Source organism: Varroa jacobsoni, unplaced genomic scaffold (assembly GCF_002532875.2).
Source record: "Varroa jacobsoni isolate VJ856 unplaced genomic scaffold, vjacob_1.0 scaffold_891, whole genome shotgun sequence".
Taxonomy (NCBI): domain Eukaryota; kingdom Metazoa; phylum Arthropoda; class Arachnida; order Mesostigmata; family Varroidae; genus Varroa; species Varroa jacobsoni.
Genome location: NW_019213793.1, coordinates 47,448 through 71,672, shown reverse-complemented (window position 1 = coordinate 71,672; position 24,225 = coordinate 47,448). Strand labels below are relative to the sequence as shown.

General features: G+C 44.6%; 1 protein-coding gene across 3 annotated transcripts in view; it reads left to right on the top strand.

The window, feature by feature from the left end:
- Positions 1-15,498, top strand: part of LOC111264729 (EH domain-containing protein 2) — a 96,243-nt gene extending 80,745 nt beyond the window's left edge. For all 3 annotated transcript variants that reach the window (XM_022840842.2, XM_022840844.2, XM_022840846.2), the window contains 7 exons: positions 3,210-3,358; positions 9,756-9,858; positions 10,049-10,193; positions 11,778-11,889; positions 13,175-13,346; positions 13,877-14,063; positions 14,347-15,498. In XM_022840842.2, coding sequence (XP_022696577.1) covers positions 3,210-3,358; positions 9,756-9,858; positions 10,049-10,193; positions 11,778-11,889; positions 13,175-13,346; positions 13,877-14,063; positions 14,347-14,583 — 1,105 coding nt within the window. In that variant the 3' untranslated portion in view covers positions 14,584-15,498. The remainder of the gene's footprint in view (positions 1-3,209; positions 3,359-9,755; positions 9,859-10,048; positions 10,194-11,777; positions 11,890-13,174; positions 13,347-13,876; positions 14,064-14,346) is intronic.
- The last annotated feature ends 8,727 nt before the right edge of the window (positions 15,499-24,225 follow it).

The following is a 24,225-nucleotide window of genomic DNA, read 5'->3' as shown; positions in this document are numbered from 1 at the left end:
ACAAAACACAGGGCGTTGACTTGCTTTGCTCTTCCACTCTCTGAACGGAGAGCAACAATGGAGGCGGCAGCTCTGAGCGGAGTAGGTGCAGTGGCGACGTTAGCAGCCATAATTTGGGCACTGAACAAATGACCTCGCTAGGGAGCACTCACTGCCTTGCATTGCCTTCTCTCCCTCACCGAATCAAAGAACCCACTGAATCTCCTTGAATTGCACTCCGCACTGCTATGCTCCCAACTTCGATGCTTGGGGCACGGCAGTGCGGAGGAGCATCCGGCTGCTGACAGCCTCCGCACATCTCTTCGGCCGCCGTCGTGCCACCACTGGGTCAGCGCCACCATCGGCCAAAGTCTAAAAGCCCTTGCGTTTCCAGTAGGGTTGAACATTACTGTGAGAGAGAAAAAACAAGGCGAAAGAGACAAACGGAGATCAGGAGTGAGAGCAACGAACGGGAACCGCCCGAGACCGGCACTGAGATCAGAAGGTTAGGTCTAGCGGCAGGAAACTGCTATATTAAAAGGAAATGGAGGAACACCGCCGCTCCATCCACGCCCAAGTGATAGTTTCGCGTCCTCATCACGCTGTTTTCACTAACGGACAGTGACGTCGGCGTTAAGCGTTGCTAACTGACGGTGTTTGACGCCAAAGCGTACCGAATGTTCAGTTAGCTTCATCTCGGACCGGCTCGTTTCATTTCGACGCATAGTTGAACCGACATTAGGGGAACACGGGAATGAGGAAATACGTAGAGTCGGCTGGAGTTAAAGAGAGAGAGAGAGAGGGAGAGAGAGGGAGAGGGAGAGAGCGAGACAGGAAGAGAAAGAGAAAGAACGTGTCGTGGGACGTTAAACCCTCAAGGCTGATGAGAGAAAGGAACAGACGACGAAAGGAAAGCTGGCTTTCGGTTGACGGCTTGGGATCGCCGTATTTCTATTACTCAGAGTGTGGAGCAAACTTCGTGCCTCGCTTCTCGGCTTCGCTACGGTACTAGTAAGTTTTAGTCACACTTTAGCTCTAGCAGTGGTAGAAGAGTGAACGAGTGCCATCTAAATCGGCAACGTCTGTTCGTCTAGGCTCCAACGTAGCTCATTGGCCAGTTAAGGGTCAGAGACCCTAGTTGGATGTAGCAACGTTAGGCGCCGTCGGATGGTTGCTAGCTAGTTCTGCTCCAGAGAGGAGAATGACGTCAGCTGCGACAACGGCAGCAAAAAAAAACGTTTGGGTGCTGGGATGCTTAAGCCCCGAAAACCAAGTGGCCTTTTTCCGACTAACAGCTACCCTTCTTGGGAAGCCGCTTTGTGCTTGTGCCTTGTGCTTTCTGCGGCTTCTGTCTGTTACACTCTAGCAGTCTCTGAAGATGGGTGGTGATAGGTGGCCGAAGCAGTGACTCTTATTGCCATCATTGCGCTTAGTTCTCCCTGTTCGTGCTGCTTTTCGCCACTCGCTCGCCTTTCTCCTATATCTCCTAGCGACACACTTTTGGCTAGTGGCCCCCTCGCGAATTTCGTAGACAGCGGCAGGCGCCCCCTAGAGAGACGTTTCTTTGCTTTACTACTGCTGCTACCGATTCCGCTTTCAGTGCAATTCATTCGATCGCTAGGAAGCAGGCTGATGCTCAACCGGGGATTGAGAGAAATAACTAGCTGCCTCCTCTCAGGTTTCTGCTATACCCCATCTCTCTTGTCTGCCTACTTGTCGGGCGTCTGTGCCCACCGTGCTTCTTTACCACACAAGTTTTTCTACTCTCGGTACGTAAATCGTCGCCTATCACGCACGGCGCCGGGTGCCGTCTGACGTCCAGTCCAGACAAGAATACGCCGTAGTGTTACCAAGTTGTTACCAAACTTGCAAGAATCTTGGCGCTGTCAACGTTTGGCAAGTTCCGCGTTAGCTTTTACCGAGTCACGAAGTCATATCACATTTATTTCTTCGTTCAGTAGGTCTGTATTTAGAAAACAGTCTTGAAGTGAAAATAAAGAAGATCGAGTAATAGCTGCAAGAGTCTTGAGCCGGGTGGGTTCAACCGGGTTGCCTCTTGATGTTTTACAGAATGTGGGGTTCAATGGTGGATAGATAAATATGCTCTAGTGGTGCAGCAACAAAAGTTATCGAGCAAAGTGGAGTAGAACTGCATAGATTATATAGGAGCGAGCAATTGTCGTGACAACTCATAAACGCATCTGGCTAGTAGCTGACAATTACTATAATATATATAGGATTGTAAACATTGCGTATCGTAGCCACGAACGTTACGAAAGAACGAGAGTAATGTACAATTTTTCTTTATCATAAAAAACTTGGCCAAAGCGTTCGTTTTATTTGGTGCAGCTGAACGCCAGATGCAGTATGGCTGACGTTCAAGTGTTTGTACAATACATCTTGCGTGGTCGACGCGTTCATTACTACGGTCGAGTTTCATAAACTGTATTTTCAGTTCCGGCGGCGTGCCTTGGTCAATGAAGAATTTCCCGAAGAGACTACATAGATGTTAACAAATCGTCATCGCTGGCACCGTATTGTAAGGTCCAGCCGATGGCCCTGTGTGGTCCGCTCCACTTCGATTCGGTTATTCGGCAATTCGAACTGTTCTCTGAGCGCTTGCGCAAGTGTTAGATCTGAGATAGGGAGAAAAACCGGGAGATTATGAGAGAAAGCGAGAGAGGGGCAGCAGAAGCCCGAATCACAGTAAACTCTCACTTGCGACTCGACTGTCTGATTCCCAAGGGCGCAATCTCGACTGGAATGTGATAATTACTATAGCGAGCTAAGAAGCCCAACCGATTCATCGTTGTCGTCCCATTCGGCGATTTCTTGACTTGGCGCTTTTGGCGTCTCCTGGTCAGTCGAGTCAACTCTCGGAGTCCTCTCCGAGCAGAATTGAACGAAACCAACAGCCTCTATTGACGTGACTGACTACCGACCGAATCGTATGCACCATAATCTCTTACTGTGCCATGGCTAGAAAACCCAAACGGAAAATGAAGACCGTTTCAGAGTGGGCACTATAACTATCGCCTCGCTATCAGATACACTTTAGATTTCATTGTGTCGAGAAAAGCACATTTAGCCTGTTGTATCGTAAAAGGCGATCCGTAAGCCTGCGAATCTCCCACATATAAACCTGTGAGACTTGGTTATGTGTTTGCATACGTAATTGATTAGGCAGCAGGAATATATTGATAAATAACCCTAATACGTTCTAATTTCAGGTATATTGGTGAAGATATTCAGAAAACAGGTGTCGCGATGGAGACATCGAAGTTCAGCCTGATCTGTCATGGCAAAAGACGTGAGACCCTTTCGTCCAACACGATTATGCAGCTTTTCCCAAAATTCGAACCTCTCACCAAAATTCCAGGTGAGGGTCACGACGCACGTCCGAAATTGACCATAGGTATGCTGCGTGCGCATTAATGTGTTTTCTCTTTAGAGGCGTGTGATCAGGGAAACATGTCGATTGCCGATAGTCAACTCTATTTGAAGATAATAGCGGAATGACGTACATCGCCAATATCATTGGCAAGCTGAGACCAACGGAAGAATATCTGCATTTCTACCGTTCTTCGCGGGGTCAGCTAGCAATTTTTGTAGCTAGCTGCCCAGTGAAGGGCTGTGGAAAGCGGAGGAATCGTCGACGCAAGCCCGCCGCGAACCTCATTTTATCCTACTCGATACTACTGCATTATTGTGTTTTTTTCGCTGTGCACAACTTCCAATGACCAACAGCATCGTTCTCGAAGTCGGTAAACTAGTCCTGCTCGAGCTGATGATTCCCTGAACCATTACACAATAGCTTAGCAACTATATGTAGTGCTATTGTGGCCTAATATATGAGTTAGTGCCGATTGTACAGGTGTGAGCTCTTATTCTATGCGCAGTATGGTTGTATGCAAAGCGCTTCCGGACAGCTGCACAGTCGGCCAAATTGGCACGAAACCATTTCGAAGACCCGTCGTCCTGAAAGGAACGGCTAACGTCAGCGGCACTCAATGTACGCATCCACTACGTCGTTCACAGGCAATCACTGGCTCACAGGCTGGCTATACCAGACCGCGTACAAACAGATACGATAGACCGCAAGTATAGGTAAGCGTTAAGGGTAGTTCGACCTGTACGCTTGCTTTCAGTCTTCAGCCAACTACACGCTGGCCCCAGCTCATCTGTCTGTTTTCTGTAGGGGAGAAACTAGTTAAACAATCTTTCTTTCCGAAGACTCCTGCTCTGTAGTCTCCAAGTCTCTTTAGCTTAAAAAAAATTGAAAGAAAATAGTGAAATCAGTCCTGCAGTAGCGGCCAGGACGGGCCTTTCGAAAACACTGGGCTTTGTCCCCATGAAACGGTTGGATTGAGTTGTCGTGTTCCCGTTCTAGCACTAGCTGTGTTCCAGTGTAACACGGAATTTAATCTGTTCTACCACTTAAGTCTAGGGTTTGCTTTCTCTTGTCGGCTCCTCTTCCGTGCTCGTTAGTCACTTCCTCCTCCAGGTAAGCCATCATAGAGTAAACTGGATTTCTTTCAGAGTTAAAAGCGAAAGATAGAAATTTGGGGATGGTGCGGAACGCGCTAGCTTCCTTCTTCGTCTTTTTTTTCCTAACGAAGCTGCTTATGCTGGTAGAGACGAAATAGAGAACGGTAGCGCTAAGCGGAGTGTATTAAGAAAGACGAGCATGAATTATTGACCCCGGTAGAAAAGGCAACAACGACGCCCATGGTGACCCTGTCACATTCCGTCCTTACGACACGGCGCAAGTAGACTTCCGGTGATACAGATGTGGAACGGCAGCACAAGCTAACGTCAAGGCAACCTCCACTTTCGACAAGACATTCGAGGTCCACACAATCGTTAAAGAGATTGTTTAATGATCGTTTGCTCAGATACTTTACAGAATAATGTACGATAAAGCCACTCATATTGGACCCTCTAAAATGTATTAGGCCAAAATTGAAGCAAAAATAACACTCCTGTATTAAATATGCGCCACTCTAATGCTTTCGGTGCCATTTTTTTTTCTCGGTAACATTATCATCCTATCACCATGGAACTTCTATGATTTCTAGGCGAAAAATTACGGCAAATGGTTTTTGCATCCCTCCATTAAAGCCAAATTACCAGTGTTAAGAGAACTCTGCGCGTGGTAGGCCCACGGTGCGAGATTTGGGCTATACGACGCATATTTTCTCAAACCAGGTGTCTAGCTAGGTTATATATGTCTAGATCTGACACTGTCGTAGTGGAAGAAGGCCTCAGTTCTGATCGATTTTTTGGAATTGTGAAAATGTTAATTTTTGGCAGCAACTAATAATGCGTGATTACGTGGTCGGCCATCCCAGATTTCACCCAATGGCGTGGCGTTTCTATAGTTTTGCAGCAGACGAAAACACAATTTGTGTACTCCCCGCAGACCGACCTTATTTGTAACTAGCCTAATTGTGATGGATGTCCTTTGGCAATATCATGGCTGCTTATGGTTTTGCTGGGGTTAATTCGAATGTAACTTCCGCAATGATCTTATCAACTTTGGTCGATCACTACGAGAAGTATCTTCCACATCGAAATTGCCAGGGTGAAGGCGACCGTTTCTTCCAATAACGCATCTTTATCATAAACAATTATGCATTTTTATGGGCCTAGACAGCATCGTAATAGGACTACAAAAAATAGTTAATTTTTACAAAAATTCAAGACGATCTATTTTCAAGGCACTTCCATAATTTTAGAAAAAAAAAGAGACCATCTAGCCAAAAAACAGTTAATACTTTTTGGATAACCTAACATTATTGATAAGCTTATATAGTGTTATAACTATGCAGCTCCTCTTTACTATGTGGTTCTTGCATATACGATGACATCGGAGGAAATCTGGGCCAACTGATAAGAGAACCTATGTGAGCCCTCCTCTGTCTCTCTACTTACGTGTCTGAGTGACTGTGTCCGTGTGTGCGCGCATGTATGCATAGTTAAACCATGGCAAGCAAATTAGAAGCTTCCGCTTTATCCAGCTCCAGGCCCTGAGCGGGGTTCGGACCACTGCCCGACGTACTCCGCGCTGTTCGTCGCCTGCTTTAAATATATCCCCCTGTCACTCTTTCACTCTCGCTCTGCTTGAGGTCGTCTTCGAAACAGCGAAAGCAGCAAACTTGAGAGTATGGCCGGTACTCAAGTAGCGGTAGCTGCCTTAATAAGCCCTATTTTTAGGACAGGACGACGCCTGAAACTGACACCTGTCTATATATTGTATAAAGTGCCCTACCCTTCTCTATCCCCTTAAACCCCTGACCGCGATTCCCTATCGAGGCACAGTCAGACACAGAAAGGCGCGTACCGCGCATATTCCACTACAGCAGCTGTAGTGCGCTGCAGTGAAGCGTTATTGCTGCCTTTGCCGTAACGATAGGCGGCAAACGCCATTACCATCGTCCGGATGCAGATGACATCAGCGACAGTGATAGGTAACCGCGAGACCGTCAATGAACTACGGTCGCCGTCGGAGGCGTCAGGTACCGTCCTAGAATGCTTGTAAGACCGTTATGGCAATATTGCCTGCTACTTCAAGAGTGACTGCCTTTCGTGTTAACAACAAGTTTGGCTAAACGATGTGGTTAGCTGTGACGTGATCATGCTTTGGAGACTGTGACGGTTTTAGCTGCGCGCTTGTAAAAGCGAACCCTCAACCTAAGCAATGTATCTGGTATACTGCGGTTTTATCAGCTGCATACAACACAAAGAAAAACATGGAACGAAAAATATATCGCCCGGCCCCGCCGATTCGCTCGTTGATTACAGCTTTTGAATCAACCGGCTATTATTGTTTGGGTCCATTTTTCGAAGTAAACACTACATGGTACTTTATTACTTTTTCCTACCTATAAATGATTCGCTTCATGCAAGTGCAGAGCGCCTCTGTCCCGTTTCTCTAAATTGGCTGTATCTAATCTCGATGCGATTCTCCACTTGTTGTAGATTACGAACACCTTTAGTTAATCTAATATGGGTCTCGTATATGGCTCAGGTCGCCTCCATTCCCAATATGCAAATCTAGTTTTTTTCGACCCAGCCATCCTGAATCTGAGTATGAATAAGATCAACTAAAAAATAGCCAGACAACGACAACTTCATCGTGAAAGCGGAGCGGGCCACGAAGTCAGGACGAAGCGCTGCGGCGCACTCAAAGACAAAGAATCGTCATCAGATGTATACCCCCGTATTTCTATTATCTCCGAAACGCACGTCTGTGTTCGTTAGTACGGACATGTTACGTACACACTAGTAAATTATTATACCACTCGCGAGACTCTGTTCGCTAGCTGTGAGTTTTGGCACTGAGGCAACGAATCGCTAGCATCACCGTCGCCTTCACCATCACCTCTATATTGGTGACCAAGCCATAGTGCTATAGCTAGCAATGCAAGAATCTGGCAGCAAGCACGTGGCTGAAGGCTGAGGATGGGAGACCTTTATAGCCCTCATCTGCAACCTATCCCCCCCATAGTTTGGCCTCAATAGAGAGATAAAATGAGACACGTTAAATGTCGTGACCGTTGCTAAGTGAGTCGTCGCCTAATGAGTTTTTAATGTACATACATTTGCCCTCTTAAGTGCGCTGTTTGCGGTGGCAAGAATAAAGGTAACAGAGCCTGCATGTTACATAACACCGAAGCTTTCAGGGTTTCTTTAAGACGTCCTGTCAATCTTACTTGATGATACTATTCCTTGAGAATAATGTATATACTGCTATGAGCAAGATCCTCCAACTGCTAGATTAATTTTTGCATGCCTTATTATACTACAGCTCGTGAACCTGTACGGGACGCACACCCTCGTCTCCGTTTTGTAGCATGACAACGAAGTCGGACTTGTGGAGTTGTGTCATTTTACGTTCCGCCAAAAATATATTTCGAACCAATGTTATTGTACACTTTTTTGTTATTAACACTATAAGCATCATCTTCGTAGAATAGCAATACGTGCAGATTGCATACTACGATATGCTGAAAATGTATAGTCAACTGTGGAAACACAATCTGCTTTTAACTGCTTGATTTCCAGATCTGACGCACTCTAGATGTCCACTGTATTTTATTTCTGATCGTCTGCACCGAGGGCATTCATTGGCTCTGCCACTAGACATTTGCCATAGACGAAGTCGCCATAGAAGGCACTTGGTCGCCTTGTCAGTTTGTCCACGTCCCGGTGAGCTCGTCGTCGCATCTGAAAACTACTTTATAGCAGTGGGATGGCTGTATGTATTCAGCTCAGTAAGTATATGCTCGCGCATATACAGACACCCTTATGTGTGCGTATGAGGCCAGACCGAGTTGCACCAGGCTAGACAACGCTCGAAGAGCAGGCAGGGCCAGACCGTACCACGACCATCTCCACGCATCACCCGAGTGGTCGTAAATGAACCTTCTGGCCAACCTGCGATAGGTTTATACATGTTATAAACAGAGCAGTTCGCGAGGATGGAGGATGGGAGGGGGACGTGGGGGGCTTTATTCTGAATGGCGCAAGCGTACTGTCGAACGAATTTACCTTCTCACCGAATTTGCCGAATCTAAAAGAACGCACCTTCTTACCGTTGCTACATTTTTGCTTTGGGTTCAATTAAATAGCGCGTTCCGTTGGAGTTGAAGCTGTTCGAGAAGACGAACCTGATGGGAATATGTGCGGGTGTTCGTGCCAAATCTGCTTAGATACTGTGCTAGTAATAAGCGAATCTTCAATCTGGATTAAGCCTATAATGAAGGTTCAATGGGAAGCATTTGTGGCCCGCGCCACAGTTAGGTTCTTAAATTTAGAAAGAAAAAAGAACATCTACTTACCTACGTAATTCGATGACGTAATCAACGATCGTGGCATCAGTCGATGGATAAAGAAGAACTAGCGCTCAATTGACTACATGTTGAAATAATAACGATAAAATAGAATATCGCTGGACCCAAAAAAAACCGATGATTACGCTGTTTAGAAACGTTTCTACTGCCTTCGACTAATCAATCTATGCGTTTAGTTATTTTCGCCTAATATGAATGTTTGACGATGATTACGGCCGGGTACACATATCAACTGTGGTAGTAAAGGCCGTTACTTGTTGGCCGAATCGAAACGATCAGACGCTAGCGCAAGGGACCGCGAATGAATATTTCCTGAAACGTCGATCAGTCGATCTGAGTCGCTTGCAGAACGGGCGATTGTCAATAGGCTGATTTGTGCCAGGTCAACTGTACAGATGGCATGCAATTTCACTATGTGGAACCACTAGTCATTTTATCACTATGTACCCATACTAGCTTGTCGTAGTGGGATAGTCTCAAGGGCGGTAAAAGTGTTTTGGGCTCAGTTTAACCTGGGTTACTTTGACGAAATTTCCCGATTCGGATCGATGAAATGAATGGAGATGATGGCTAGGATGAATCGATAGACTAAACACAAACAAAAACATGTAAAAATCATATGGGTGTTAAAATTGCATATTCGGGGAAATTCAACGACGCGGACAACTGGCGAACAAATTCAAGCACGGCGTAGATTTCGAACGTAGTCCTATTAGAATAATTTAATATATATTTAATAATTAATTTATATAATTTTTGTCACACAGGCATTTTGTAATGTAATAGGTCCAGTTTGAATCTGCGGGAGGTCAGCCGTATTGTCATTTTGAGAAATAACTAGCATAAAATGATATAGAGCATAGAATAAGCTGTACGTTAAACTGAGTCGACTTTCGTTGGGTTTTCATTAATGTTTTACAGGCATCATGGACCACCTATGCGGCGAAGTCAGTGAGTCAACAAAGAATCAATTCAGGCTCGTGAATTTTATTGACACCCCAGGACTTGTTGACGGCGCAGACAGGTCGGTTGTTTGCTATCGAAATAAATCTATAGTTTTACCCTATTCGATATTGTCAGACATATTTTGTGAAAAGAACAGCGATAAGTCGTACCGGAACAACCTCATACAGACCGGCTGGCTCCAGCTGTTTTTAATGTGTACGAATCTGTGAACGTGTCCTTTTTCCATTGTGGTCCGTTGCGGGAGACAGGTACACGTATGATATCGACTCAGCCATGGACGTGATCGCTGCAATGGCCGACTTGATTTTCGTCTTCATCGATCCGCAGGGACAGGCGCTCTGTCAAAGGACAATAACTCATATTGAGCGGTTCTGCAGAAATCATGCCCAGAAGGTTAGTACAAGGAGAGCAAGAGGTTTTGATAGACTAGCGAGCGATATTCACGATGATAAAAATCGATAGTGGCTCAATTCTGCAAATACTCGGCAAGCTAATCGAGCTATTGCTAAGCTAATTGCACGATCAATGTTGTGTTATTATAGCTCTCTCTCTCGCTCTCTCCATATATATATATATATATATATTATATATATATAATATATATATCTCGGTACAAGCATGCATTGTTCCAGTTTTTGCTCTGAAAATACCTAAAGGATACGTACTTTCATTGAAAATAGGCTTACTCAAGTTGCATTGCAATGTATGACAATGTCGTCTGGCCAATTGTCCTAACTTGTAACGAGAAACCTTTTTTTCTGTACACTGTATACGTAAGTATCTACGGTTCACTATCGTTGGCGTTCCTTCTATCTATCTTCGCTACTAACTCACCCTCTGCCCTATCATCGTATGTAAGTAACGATAGCATCGTCTAATCATTCGGCCAGTATCGTAACTCCCCTACCTTTGCCGAATATCTCTAACTAGAAACTAGCGAGTTCCAGCCTGTGCTGATTCTGAGACGGTTTTCGATGCCTTCATCGCGATCACCGTTAGCCCGTCTACCTGTCCGCCTCCCTGACTATTTGCCACAAAGATAAACCTTAAAAGGGAGCTAAGAGGTTCGAACGGTCCTTGCTCCTGCCTGATGTGTTTCAGCAGCCGCCCGCACACACACACACCCACAGCATGCATTTAGTCCAGGACCCCTTGTACCCCCGGCCAACATCGTGATCGTCGTCGTCGTCGTCACCGTGCCCCAACCGATTCCCTGTAAGCAGCTGATATAAGGGGAGCGGGTCAGAAAGCTAGCAAGTGATAACAGCACAGTTCTGGCGCTGCTGTGCTGTTTCTCGTCCCTCGTGGTCTTTTGCCATTCAGCGGTCACCGGTTAGCCCTCTACTTCTCCATGAATACATGGATCGACAGAAAACGGAGCGCTATACTTGAATGGCGTGACGATGACCTACTACGACTCAGCCTGATTGAGTTAGACGACCGCGTACTTCGTAGCAATACATTCTCACACTATACGATGAAATGACATCGAAAAGAACGAGGTAGCTTGGCTAGCACGGCGAAATGATGAAGCAGGCTTAGCAGCGTTGGCAGGCCGCTGGCAGCCATAATACCTACTGGATTAACAACTCGTTTTATTCACCCCCTTTCACTCCCACCGTGCACAATCTTCTGGGTTTCAGCCTCACAGCGGAGATAGCCGGGCCCCATGACGATAATTTCGGTCGTGGTGCTACCGGTAGTGACGCTAGCAGCGTGCTCGTATCGTCGACAAGTGATCAGTTTCGTTCATACGACGACTGCCGCTGAATCCTGTACGATTTGACTGATGGGGTGCTAGGTTATGGCTTATCCTAAGCTTGAACAACTCTACGCTGACAAACCCATTAACAGGTTAACACAGGCAGGCACTTCCGGCTAGCAGCTAAACTAGTGAGCTCGTTTTTACCGTTTAATAATTCTATACTGTTGTGCTTTCTTTTGACTTGTTGTTACGTGTGGGTTACCCTATCCCAGTTGTCGCTGTGGCTGACAAAATGCGACCTCGTCGAGGACGAAGCTGATCGCCTAAAGGTTATGCAGCAGGTTTCCGCGGAGCTGGCACGTCGACCAGCCATCGCACGCGAAAGTACGTACTGTATAAGAACAGCATAGCATTCCGCAAAAAACAGATCACACATGACACGTAAGTTAAGCGACACCCCTATCTTATCTATAACTTTATTATAGATGGGCAGCCATGCCGTTGAAAATACGGCGCAACATACGGCGCGATTACGTTAAGATAACAAAAAAAAGGATGATTCACGATTTTTCTGAAGCTGCTTGTATTATGATCATTGCTGATTCCGATTATTGCTTTGGGATGGCTAGTTGCACGGTCGAAAAGCCAATTGCATTCTAACTTTTACCGAGTTTCGAGCCTTATCGGCTGCTTTGCTGATGTATGGAAGCGCCATGCACCTTGGGATACGAAATAGCTCGCATGAAAAGTAAGTACAAGAGATTTAGAACTTTAACATAGCAAATTAGTGCTACATAGCAAAAGCACGCGATTTGCGTTCCGTCTATTGAAAAGACCTACTTTCCTAAATCACAGATTTTCTGTGGCCGCTCGTTACCATGCGACGCCCGTATTTGACAGAAGTCCGTTTCGGACAATGTGACAAAGGCCGTGATCAGGTCTGCGGCCGGCATTCCACATCTTATAGTACTGTCTCGTTGTCCAGTCCAATGAATATGTTAGTAAATAAATTCCGCTAATTCAACACGCATAGCATTACGGATGTGGTCAGTGTTTGGAGCATTGCTTAATGAGCGTTGTGATTGATGGCCACATCGGTGGCAGCAGCCTAGCAATGAGTAACAGGTGCGTGATACGCTTGGTCTTATCACCTAAAACATACGCAAGCTTTGGATATTTCAACGCTTTTACGAATATCAGTATGTTCCATTGCCTCATAACGCCTCACCCCCTCTCCTTGCGCTCGTTACCTCAGTCAGCAGTTATTTTGCATGCATTTACACACGATTACGGTACAACGTTTTTGCTGTAACCCATCGGGGAAAAATGTATCAAAACCTAGAAAGAACTACATTACGCATCTTACGCGCGTGGGCTGCGAGTGTTAGGCCTAACGAAAACTGGGTACCCCCTGGGTAATCACCAAGAAGTAAGGCATTATAACGCATAATATTATAGATACTGCTACATGACACATGTGCAAAGCTCCATCGAATTTAGCTCCTCCATAATTTTTGGCCTGTTTTCCCACAACATTGTAACAACTGATTCGGCGCGTTCTTCCACTCTGCCATTGTGTTCCTTATGGCGCCTATAAATTTTTGAAAAAACGGTCTTCGGCAACACTGACTTCAATTTTGTGTTTGTTCTATCAATCGAACTTTCACAGACCTTTGGCTCTATCCGATCTTCATCCCGGGCCTATCCAAAAATCAGCCAAATGCCCTGAACCAGCTTTCTGAATCGCTAAAACTCATTGAAAGGGCTATCTCTATAAACCTTCAGGATAACGTACTGCAAAAAATGATTTCGCACTGCGACCACATCAGCAAGATTATCGGGTAAATATCACTTGGTTTGATATTACTTCCATTGCAAAAGTACGATAGCCTCGATAAAAGTATTGTTCAATGCAAAAGTACAGTTAATTCAATGATGTAGCTCTTTACTTCTAAATATACGAGAGTACTCTTCCAATCGCGAGATTCTTATTCTATAGAAAAGAAAAAATCGCTTTCCTTATGTTTTCTCCAGCTGGGAAAAAATTATGCGAATAATATTAGTAAAAGGAACATGCGGCTAGGAAATTAGTCAGAGAACATCTTCATCCACAATTAAGATTCCGTTAGCCTGCTCGCTCGCCTTTTGCATCCCCGGCTACGCCCTAATAGCCGATATAGTCTACATCCGTAACGCCTGGAGTCTTCGCCACTGATCCCGCAGTCTTCTTACCCCCCCCCCTCCCCTTCCCCTTCCCCGCCCTCGAACACCCAAAACTCCCGCCACTGCATTTTTCTTAGCCGAGCCGATCCGATCACTATTGGCAACAAATAATCATACTGGCTGTATCGTGACGACTTCTCTGTTACAGAGAAAGACGTGATTCGGAAGAGTATCATGTCCAGAGTCGCTGTTTTCTATCGGGCACCTGCGCGGTGATACCAATCTGTGTAATGATGGTGACCCTTGTTGTGCTTGTATTCTATGTTTTGGATCGCCAAGTACTGAAACAGTGGGTTGATGGAATCGGCTTACCTCACACCGTCATCGTTACCTGGGTAATAAAAGCTACCGAAAACCTTTTGAATCACATGTGATGAATTTGAATTACTGCGTCGTTGACCGAGAGCTTATGCGTATGGATATAATACTACATTACAGAATCAGTCTTATAACTAGCGTTTATATCTAATATAGTTGCGATGCCACCTTTACCTATTATGTGCACTGCGTTGTTGTTGTTGTTTACGTAATCGCATTGTACATGGAAAGCCATAGATGTCCTCTCACCCGTGTTTGATGATCATCTTTGCTGAAACTGTTTTATCCTTTGTACTACAGGACCAATTCCATAATATTCCTGCAGCATTCGAAATACCCGTGCTCCTGGGTGGACTCATAATAATCGCCGCTATGGGACTGTTGGCAACAAGCTTCACGCCGAAAATGATCACGCTCGATGAGCCTACGAACGAAATGATTAAGCGACTGAGTGTCACGGCGAACCTGGTCGACGGGATTCGGAAGGAAGCCAAAAATCTTTACGATGAATACCTCGAGAACACGTTAGACCTTTAGAAAGCAGAACACCTTTTAACCTCATCAACTACAGCCTTTAAGAAAAAGTGCTTTCTCGATATAGCGACGATATGAAGAAGGCGCCGTTCTATTGAACGACGCTGTCCAGTAAGGCACGTTGATTTCACCGAACATTTAACTTCCCTTGGAAGAAGTTCCTCGGCAAAGAGCAACGACGACGACGACGACGACGACGACGACGACGACGACGACGACGACGACAACGACGACGACGACGACGACGACGACGACGACGACGACAATGGCTATAACGATAATAACTCCAATAACAGCACAGACTATTGAATATTTGTCTTTATTTTACTTTTTAAGTGCGGATGAAAAAACCTTTAATGGACTAAATACTCTTTTGAATAAGCACTATAAATCTTACTGTGAACTAATCAATCGTATGGCTTTGCTCAAAGTACCGGCTAGCAATTTGTTCGGTTATCTATTGTAAAATTGACGGGGCATACCACAATATACGCTCGCAGAAAATCTATCTGCGACATTGTTTACTGCGAAGCTCGATTTAGCGTTTTCAGTGTTGTGGCCTTTCATTTCATCTTTTGACTAAATACAATTCAATTTGGTAGTCGTTGGCCCTTTTTGTGTACAGGATCTCAACGGTAATCTTTATCGCGTTTAGCAGGGACACATAGACGATTTTTCTGTAGTTCTATATTGGCATTGTGTTGCATGGACGAGGAGCGAAACACCATGTTCGATTTATTTGATATACCACAGAGTAAACGGCTCAATCGGAGAAAGGAGTACCTGGCTCTCATCGTTGACGAACCCCTCTACCCCTTCATAAAGTATAATTCACTAAAATAATTGACAACTTGAACGCAATGCCAGTAACAACGGTGCATATGGAATGAAATAATAATAAACTTCATATTAAATAAACTTAATCGTTTTCTCTGTTGATGTTAGCTCATTAGTTCTAAGTAAGTTACTACTGTCAAATACGTACGACAGTAGCCCAGCGTCCTTGACGTTAGTTAAATGCCAGTCACTTAATAAATTAAGTTACATGCTAGTCGTCAGATACGAAGGGCAGTTAGAATAAGCGAAAAAAAAAAAAAAAAAACTCAAATCTTCTTTTAAACGTCCACTGGCCATTTTCAAGTTGACTATACCACAGAATAGGCTAAAAATTGATTATAATGAAAAATTATAATTTACCTTCTTTTTATTGCCGTGCATTTCAGTGATAAGTTTTTTTACCGATTTCACAACCAATCTTACAGTCGATTCTCTACTTTAGAGGTCCAAGCAACCTCTAAAAAAGACCTCAGGGAAGTTAAACCATCAAATTCATACATCTTTATGATGATAAAGATATGGAATTAGTAATAGAATTCTCAGTGCGATGGCACAACGGACAAAGGATAGAGATCTATGTTCCTGAGTGGCGTCTAACTCAGCCCAGTAGATAATAAGTCTATTGGTGACGAGCGAGGAGACAAATCAAACCGTCTTTTTTCGTCTTTTGAGCTTGAACTATGCGGTCACCGAACTGTATGCCCTACACTAGTCCTGTTCTGTAAAAATTTTCTGTACAAAATAGTTGAATAACTTGCCAATGACCGCATGGTTCGGGTTAACTTTATTTAAAGTTAACCCGAACACTATTTTGTGTTTTTGCGGCAAATGTCAGCTGTAAGTTTGAATGTCTTTTTTTCACTATGTCTGTGGTTGATGCTTGGTCTTATCACTCGAACGAAGCTAGAGAATCGATCATTTTGTTCAAATAATGAACGGTAGGACTCTTTGCTCAAAAATTAGTACCTAATTATGCGTTGCGCTCTAGTCGTATATCTCGACCGGGCAATTGCAAGTACTGCAATTGGGTTTCCATGATAACGCAGTCAACGATGTACTGGGCTACTGAAGTGAAGGGACGCAAGCGAGTTCGAGTACCGGCGAACACCCAGCTATCTGAAGTAATACCTAAATACTCTCGCATCAACGTAAAAAAAAACGTATTGGAAATGGGATGCAAGCAGTGCAAATGGTCAACCAAATCCAACAACTGCATGGCAAATTAGCGTTGGCGTAGCAGTTTTCAAAACGTGTTCAGGATGCATAAAGGTTTAAATTAGGGTAGGAAGCATTAGAACATTGATAAACAGAAGTTTCTCGTACCTAGTCATAATATCAAAGACATGATTCATAGAACACGTATTTTGAAGCAGCCACTTAATATTAATGAATAGGATATTTGTCCCTGATTATTTTTTAGCACAAGCCAAAGGGAGCGTTAAGAACAATGGCTTTGCTTCTGGCTTTCCTACGAATTGCTGCTCTGTTCTTCAGTGTCTATTGGAAATTGCATCTCCGCTTACTCTCCACTACAAATGCGAGCCTTACTCTATTCATCCTCTAACATACGTGAGTCACTCGGCAACCCAACTCGACGCCGTTATCTCTGATCCGTTTCGATATGACAAGCGGCGGCCACAGCCATGATGCTCTAGCGGCGGCAGTTACAGCCATAGCGATTTCCCCCTCCAGCTACCCCTCGCTGCCGCTGTTCTCAATGTCGACTGGTTCGCTGGCTCAATCCGCAGTGCGTATTAGAACAATAGGCAAACGGTCGCGACCAGACCGCCGCTACGATGGTTCTCAATCATACAACATAATTCTTCTCTACTTCCCGCCAAAACATCAGCTGATCGAGCACAGAGGAGGCTCTATTACCTCGCTCAATGGGCGAGGGCTAATTTGGTATTTATACGATACTGTTTCTGCGATTTTATCGCATTGCGTCATGCTCGCATGCGCAACGAGTTAGAGAAATGCTGAGACTACCGCGCTTTCCCGCGTCAATGATTCTGCACTAGCGGGTGGGGCTTCGCGACAGCAAAAGATGACATCAATCGCGACCAGTGAACCGAGATCGCGTCCGGCCGCCAGGTCTGTGACTATATAAACGCTCGGATAGCCTGACTTCCCTGGGTGGTCCGGACCCCTACGCGCTGTCTTCAGACTATTTAGTTTCTTAGATTCCGCCACTCGGCGGCGCCACCTTCGCTTCGGGCCGGGTGGTGGCCTGTGGATCGTTGGAGCGCCCTCCCGCTCCACCCGTCGGGTCGGTGCGATCAGCGCACAGTGCCGGCAAGTCGCACAAATCCACCGTAGCGCACAAATACCAGCGGCGCACAAACAACGGCGCACAAATAACAACGTAACAACAGATAGAGAGTGAGCGTACGCGGACAGCGCATCGTAGATCAATTGACCGCCCTTTTTATGAAGCAGACTCGCGTAAATGGCGGTGACGCCCAACCAACCACGGTCAGGCAGAGGGCCGAGGCCGATGCGCCCTGACACCCCGTTCCGCAGAGTCCCAACAGAGCGTGTGACCTGATTTTTCGCAAGTCGGGCACTGGCGGATAACGAAACGAATTTGTTCGCGTTTGAGCCTATCAAACTCGTATTGACGCGCCATAGTGCCACCTCTCCGTAACCTCAAGTAGTGGCAAATGACCCAGAGGGTCAGTTAGCATTACATGCGATACGCTGCGATATTGCAGCAAAACGGCCCAATGGAGAGCAATCTGCGCTGACTATTCGTCATTCCTACTGGCTACGCTGCAGACCACTGTCCATCTGACTTCTTGTACCACTCCTCTATCCACTAGGAAGGAAAAAACCCGCCCTGTAAGCAGAAAAGCTATTGATACCGTTTCCACGGTAAGGTACAATTACAGTGTTTATTGTTCTGAAGACTCAGTGTTACCTACAAACTACTCCGTTCTACTTGAGCAGAAATCACCATATCTGGAAAGAAGTGAATTGCTTAAAACGGGTCAAAAAGACCAGTCGGCAGCGTCGATAGATATTTCCGCTGAAGGTAGAAATTGATACGGCGGAGCGATCGGCGAACCACTGTCGATAGACTGATGTGATGGCCATACCGAGAGGGCTTTGCGTTTTCGTTAAATACGCCTCTCGTAATATTTGCCATTTCGAATATTTACGATTACAGCGGAAAGCGAGAGCGCTTTTGATATTACAAAATAAAATTCGTCGAAAAACTGTCATACGTTTGGTTTTAATATAATGTTGCATCTTTTTTAATGAAGCATTTGATCATTTTTGATCCTATACAGTTCATGGATAGCAGTGTTAATTCATTTATTTCAGAACTCTGGCTCATGTCTAGTTGTCCGCTTGTCATCTTGACAGATCACCTTGTAGGCGCGTCTAAATGTTCTGCCACTCGTTCCACAAAACCATTACCTCATCTGTCAATTTGTAGTGAACTTTAAACAGCGCTTGATCAGGACTTTTCATGGTAAAATTTATGCAACTTAATAACACATTCGAAAGTTCTTCGCACTCTACTGCCCTGACAGATACAGTCGGCTATCACGGTCTGTGCCAACCTAAAACAACAGTGCGGGTCCGCCATTCGCTTGCTCTCCATAAAGACTTGAAAATCTATTAGAAACATTCTATTTGTATTAAGCTCAGCAGTATGTATAGCAATCCTTTTATTCTAGGTGTCTGAAGTTTCAAGGCCTATTCCTTAGAGCTCAGAAACCTTGATAAGTATTACCTAGGAGAATGCGTCCCTGTGTCAGGACTATTGCGTCAAATGCGAATAGCATGAGCCGAAAGGTATCAGCTTTTTTGTGCAATACTCTTGCCTATTATCATTGTTGTTTTACAATATATTATTTAAAGTGTTCGGAACGGGAGTTTAGATCACTGTGTTTCATTGCCTCAAGCTAGTAGTTCAACTTAGCGATCACTGGATCGTGGCGTAGATTTCATATAAATGCAGCATATCGTGACATAGGGAACATTTGTCCTCTTTTTCGCCATTAACGCGCAGCCCTATCGAACACAGAGGATCAAATCATCTTACATGCAACCAGACAATCTAAGTCAATGTGAGCATGGGCCAGACTACTAAATGCCTATATACAATCCAATTTCATGCCCAAAAATTCTGTGTGTATTTTTGAAAAATACGGTTAAGGTATTGCAACGAAAAAAACCAAACATTTTTAGCATTTTCATTGTTATCCACGAATCTGCTATAAGTCGGTCTAGGAAAAGCTAACGCCCGCCCCATGTGTAGGCAGTATTCATTATAACCCAGTTCAAAACTATCAAATGCATTGACGTTAACCCGTTAAAATTGAAAGTAACATATCGTCCAGTTACTGAAAAACCCATCATTCCGGCTGCTCGAACCTGTATGTCATTAATAGTTCGCATTAGGATAAATGAATTGTTATAGCAGACGTGTTTCCACCCATTTCTTTTGTAGGGAAACGTCATCGTTCATAGTGAGGAACACTCCAAGCTTTTTCGAATGATATGGAAGTCGTGGTCGAAGCCCACTTAAGGTAACACCTAAATTCAACAGACCCAAGAAAGAGTTCAGGATCATACATCAGTAGCTCAATGCAATGCTGTACGCCTATTGTCCAAATATTTCGATAGAGGTGGCCTTCGGGTTTCCCTGTTTGTTACCCTTTAGGATAGTATTCTCTACCTCTTCTTACTTTCTTCGGTAAAAGGATTCCCGTTGCACAAGTCACGAATGCCCCTGAAAACTACCATGATCCCGATATTCTTCGAGGACACAGAAAATTCATAATCGTACGCCGCCAGCCTTGAACTACTCTCAGCTTTGCATTACGAGAAATTAAGTCCTTCCAGATTGTATGATCAGTCAGCGGCATTTAGCCTATTATATTCTAGCACTATACAACAATATGCAACATCCTCATATACAAGATTCTCTCATTTCTCAGGAGCTCATTTCTTAGGGGTCGATGCAGGTCAGTAGGCGATTCTTCCAATGGAACCTAACACGTGGCTATAACATGCCACCGCTGAACGTTGATATTGGAAAATAGTATGACTTAGATTGATTATATAGTTGTAGCAGAATTGGCTGTTTCGACTCCGCAGATGAGGACACGTTTGTGTAGAAAAAGAGCCTCGTCTTTCGTAGACACTGATCCCTTTGATCGGACGACCATTGCGGCTACGTCTGATTCTTTAAACATCATTGTTAGTGTTGATTGAACGTTTCCAATAGAGATGGCAACGTTGTACTTTAGAAATCAATGAGCACCATATTCAGGAGAAACTATGGCATGGTTAAGATGGTTGAATTTAAACCAACTTGACCGAAATCAAGATTACTACCGTATCGCAGTTCAACATGAAAGGTTCTTCGATAAAGGACAGCTTTTCCTCACCTGTAAAACCATAATAAACAGAAGGATCCTAGGCTTTGGCTCACGGTAAATGCACAAACGTTAGCGGGACTATCACGTACGTTTTCGAAAGGTGTCACGGTCCGGTTGAAGACGATCAGATACAGCGGATAGAGTCATACATATAGAAGCCAACGAAGATTCTCTAGTTGATACGATTTTTCTATTGTATTACTTTCGAAAGCGAAAAATTGTTACTGACGTACTTCTGACTCTTTTACATGTCACTTAGTCCAAAGACTGATATAGCTCGTATAAATTACTTTTGAGGCAGACCTCCATTTTTTCCATCACTGTTACGGCGCGTTAAATTGTGACTTTTTATCCAACCAGTTCATTTCCTTGAAAACAGTCTACCTGGAAATTTGGGAATTTACAGTAAAAAAAAAAGTACCCTGGTTACATGGACGCGTTACCCGAGTGATTCTTTAGCAACCGTTTGACTATTCTACAAAATACCAAAAATGCCTACTTCTAAATGGCGATTCCCAATTTAGCGGGTAACGGGCGACGTCTGACTCGTTACTTGTTAGAAATAAGAGCCTGTTAGCATTAATTTAATTTAGCGGCTCTTCACTTCCCCTATTAAAACTCTAAAAATCACTACGGGACAAATGTATTTATTGAATGCGGCTAACTAGTTTTATTTGATCACGATGAGACATATTGTTATTTATATTCAAATATATTACATGTACACACCTTATGTACTGCGCTGTGCTCGTAAAAGGATCCGTACCATAATGCGGTTTGATGACGGGCCACGTGTGTGACGTATTGTTTGTCGAAATTTTCCCGTACAATATATGTTTTTAGTTTTACTGCTAATTGAATTTAGAAGAGATCCAAGGCTTTTGTAGGTTTTGCGGCCTAAAGTCAATACTGACGCTCCGTAGAGAGCTAACACAAACAGGTGCTGATCTCTTCGCCTCGTCGATACCTGGAAGAAGCGATTTACTGCCAGAAGCTCCAAAGCGAAACGTGCCGCCGAAACGCGATTAGTGCCGCTAACCGTCATCCGGATACTGACAACTAATTAGAGCGTTTTTAACGAAATTGGAACTTGTAAAAAGCAAACATTTTGATATCTATAATCCTATAAAATGGGAAGGAACGAAGCATCCTTGGCGAAGGCCTTGTCCATACAAATATACGTTGGTATTTAGCAAAATTTCACTTCGTCTAACAGAGTAGGCCTTAAATTGAATTAAGACATTATGCCTTTAGGGGAGAGGGGGAGGGGAGGGGGGTAACTGATATTTCAAAGGAACAACAAATGATCTATTAAATGGTTTTACTTAGAAAATGTATAGGCGGAAGATGGTATGTGTGTGTATATAATACACGTGACTTTTTGTGGTGAAAAAATTAAATCTCAGGGAACGTACTTTCGCATTATAATCGGCCAGTTAAAGATTAACACGTACATAGATCTATTTGAAAATGTATTAGAAGCTAACCAGCTATCTACCGGCTCTCACATAGAATCGAGATTAACATTCTATTCAACTGAGCGCCTAGAATGAGGCAAATAGAAATACACTCGTTCTGAATAGCGAAACAACGATCCGCTTTTTTGGGGGTCGTCCCTATCGTGGTCGCCCGGTGCAGCTGTCTGGCTCTTGCCGTACATATGTATGCGGATAGGGTTTGCAACGCGATCTTAGCCAATCAAGCTGGCCTTGTTCTAATCTGCTTCGTCCCGTCGCTTCTTCATTGCAAAATCATTCCTGCACAGGTATCAGACAAGTGAAACAGTCTATGCCTTAAAACATCTCCGAGTAAAAGCGTAACATTAGATCGCATACTGAGCTTGCCCCTTACCCGTGGATACTAAAGGAAGTACGGTTTTTTTTAGCTTACTGGATTAACTGATTAATGTGAATTTCTAGACGACTGAAGATATAATCTATAAGACGTTCGATGGTACTCTCAGTAATGGATTGGCTCCACTTTGTCAAAATAGCTGTCAACTAACGACATGTTTGTTGTCCTCATTTCGTACAGGACACATAGACAGCTCAGTTTGTCGAGAATAAAACGAACAACGGCATTTTCTTGTATTTTTTCTTTCCAAAGATACTAACTGGAGTTAGATAGTTTTTGTCAAGTCAACTATAGGTTTTTGTTTTCTCAACGATAGATTATTCTGTTCAACTACTAGTCATTATTTCGTTCCGCCAGTTGTAAATTTCCACGCGAAATGTGCGACCCCTTGCGGTCCAGCGATGGTCGGAATATCAATCCCGATCGATATATTAATCCATGTAGATGACAGGAACACATGTAAACCGATGCCGGCATCTTAGATAGGCGGCATTTCCTTCTCTCTTAACGCTGCGCCCTCATCTATAATCAGTGATGGATCGACACCCTCGGAGTTTCGCACTCGCCTCGCCCCTTCGGCAATCCTCTCTTTCTTTATCCGCGATTTGCCGCGTCGTAATCGTCCACATTGTCGCGTTCTGGACACACGTTCCGCTCTTAGTTGTCGCTGTTGTTAAACTCCGCTTCTTAAGTGCAACCGCTGCTGCTCCATTTCTTCTCTTCAGATGTCACTCCTACGGTTATTTCTGCTGTCGTCCTTGTTGTTGCTGTTGTTGATGTCATCGTCGTGGCCGCCGCCGCCGCCGGCGGCGTCTGTGTTATTCGGATGTTACGCTTTCCGTGCCTTTATTGTCCTCATCGTCCTATCCCTCTAACCGGGTGCTCATATCATGATAATACACGGATACCCCTGCCCCACATAGCTCTAGACTGCGCCGCCTTTCGGCATCGTCAGTTGGCGCTTCTGCTCGTCATATCGTCTTTTTCTTCTGCTGGATCAACGGCTTCTCGGTTCTTCGTTGTGGGCTGGGGCATCGGCGGTGGTTCCATTCGTCTTCTTCATTTCGTTGTCTTCTTCCTTCCCATTTCTAACTCGTGGTTAGAGTTCTCCTTCAACTCCTGTTTCAGCTCCTGACTAAGCCAGGCAGCCAGGGCCGGCTGCCTCAGTCCCTACTGCCACAGTAATGTCCTTCGTTCTTTCCTGCATTTCATTGGGCTCGTCGTCTTCGTCGTGGTCTTCACCGTTTCATTGCGGATTCGCTCGCGGTGACCGACCAAAGCCGTCTCAGCCGAGAAGAATGTTTCAAGTAAGAGCACGAAGTCTTTTTTCTTCATGTTTGATCCTTCGCCATTCCTTATGAATCGACCATAAGATGAAGCGAAGGATCGGCGAACTGTTGCGGCCCCTGAGGTACTGCAATACTTACTTCGCTGGCAGTCGCGAGCCGGCGAAGTAAGTTGGTCAGATCGGGTTCGATCGCCGCCGAATCGACGCGCTTGCCTACCCATCGTGAGGAGTCCTATCGGCGACAACAAAGGCCAAGGCCGCGTCGTTCTT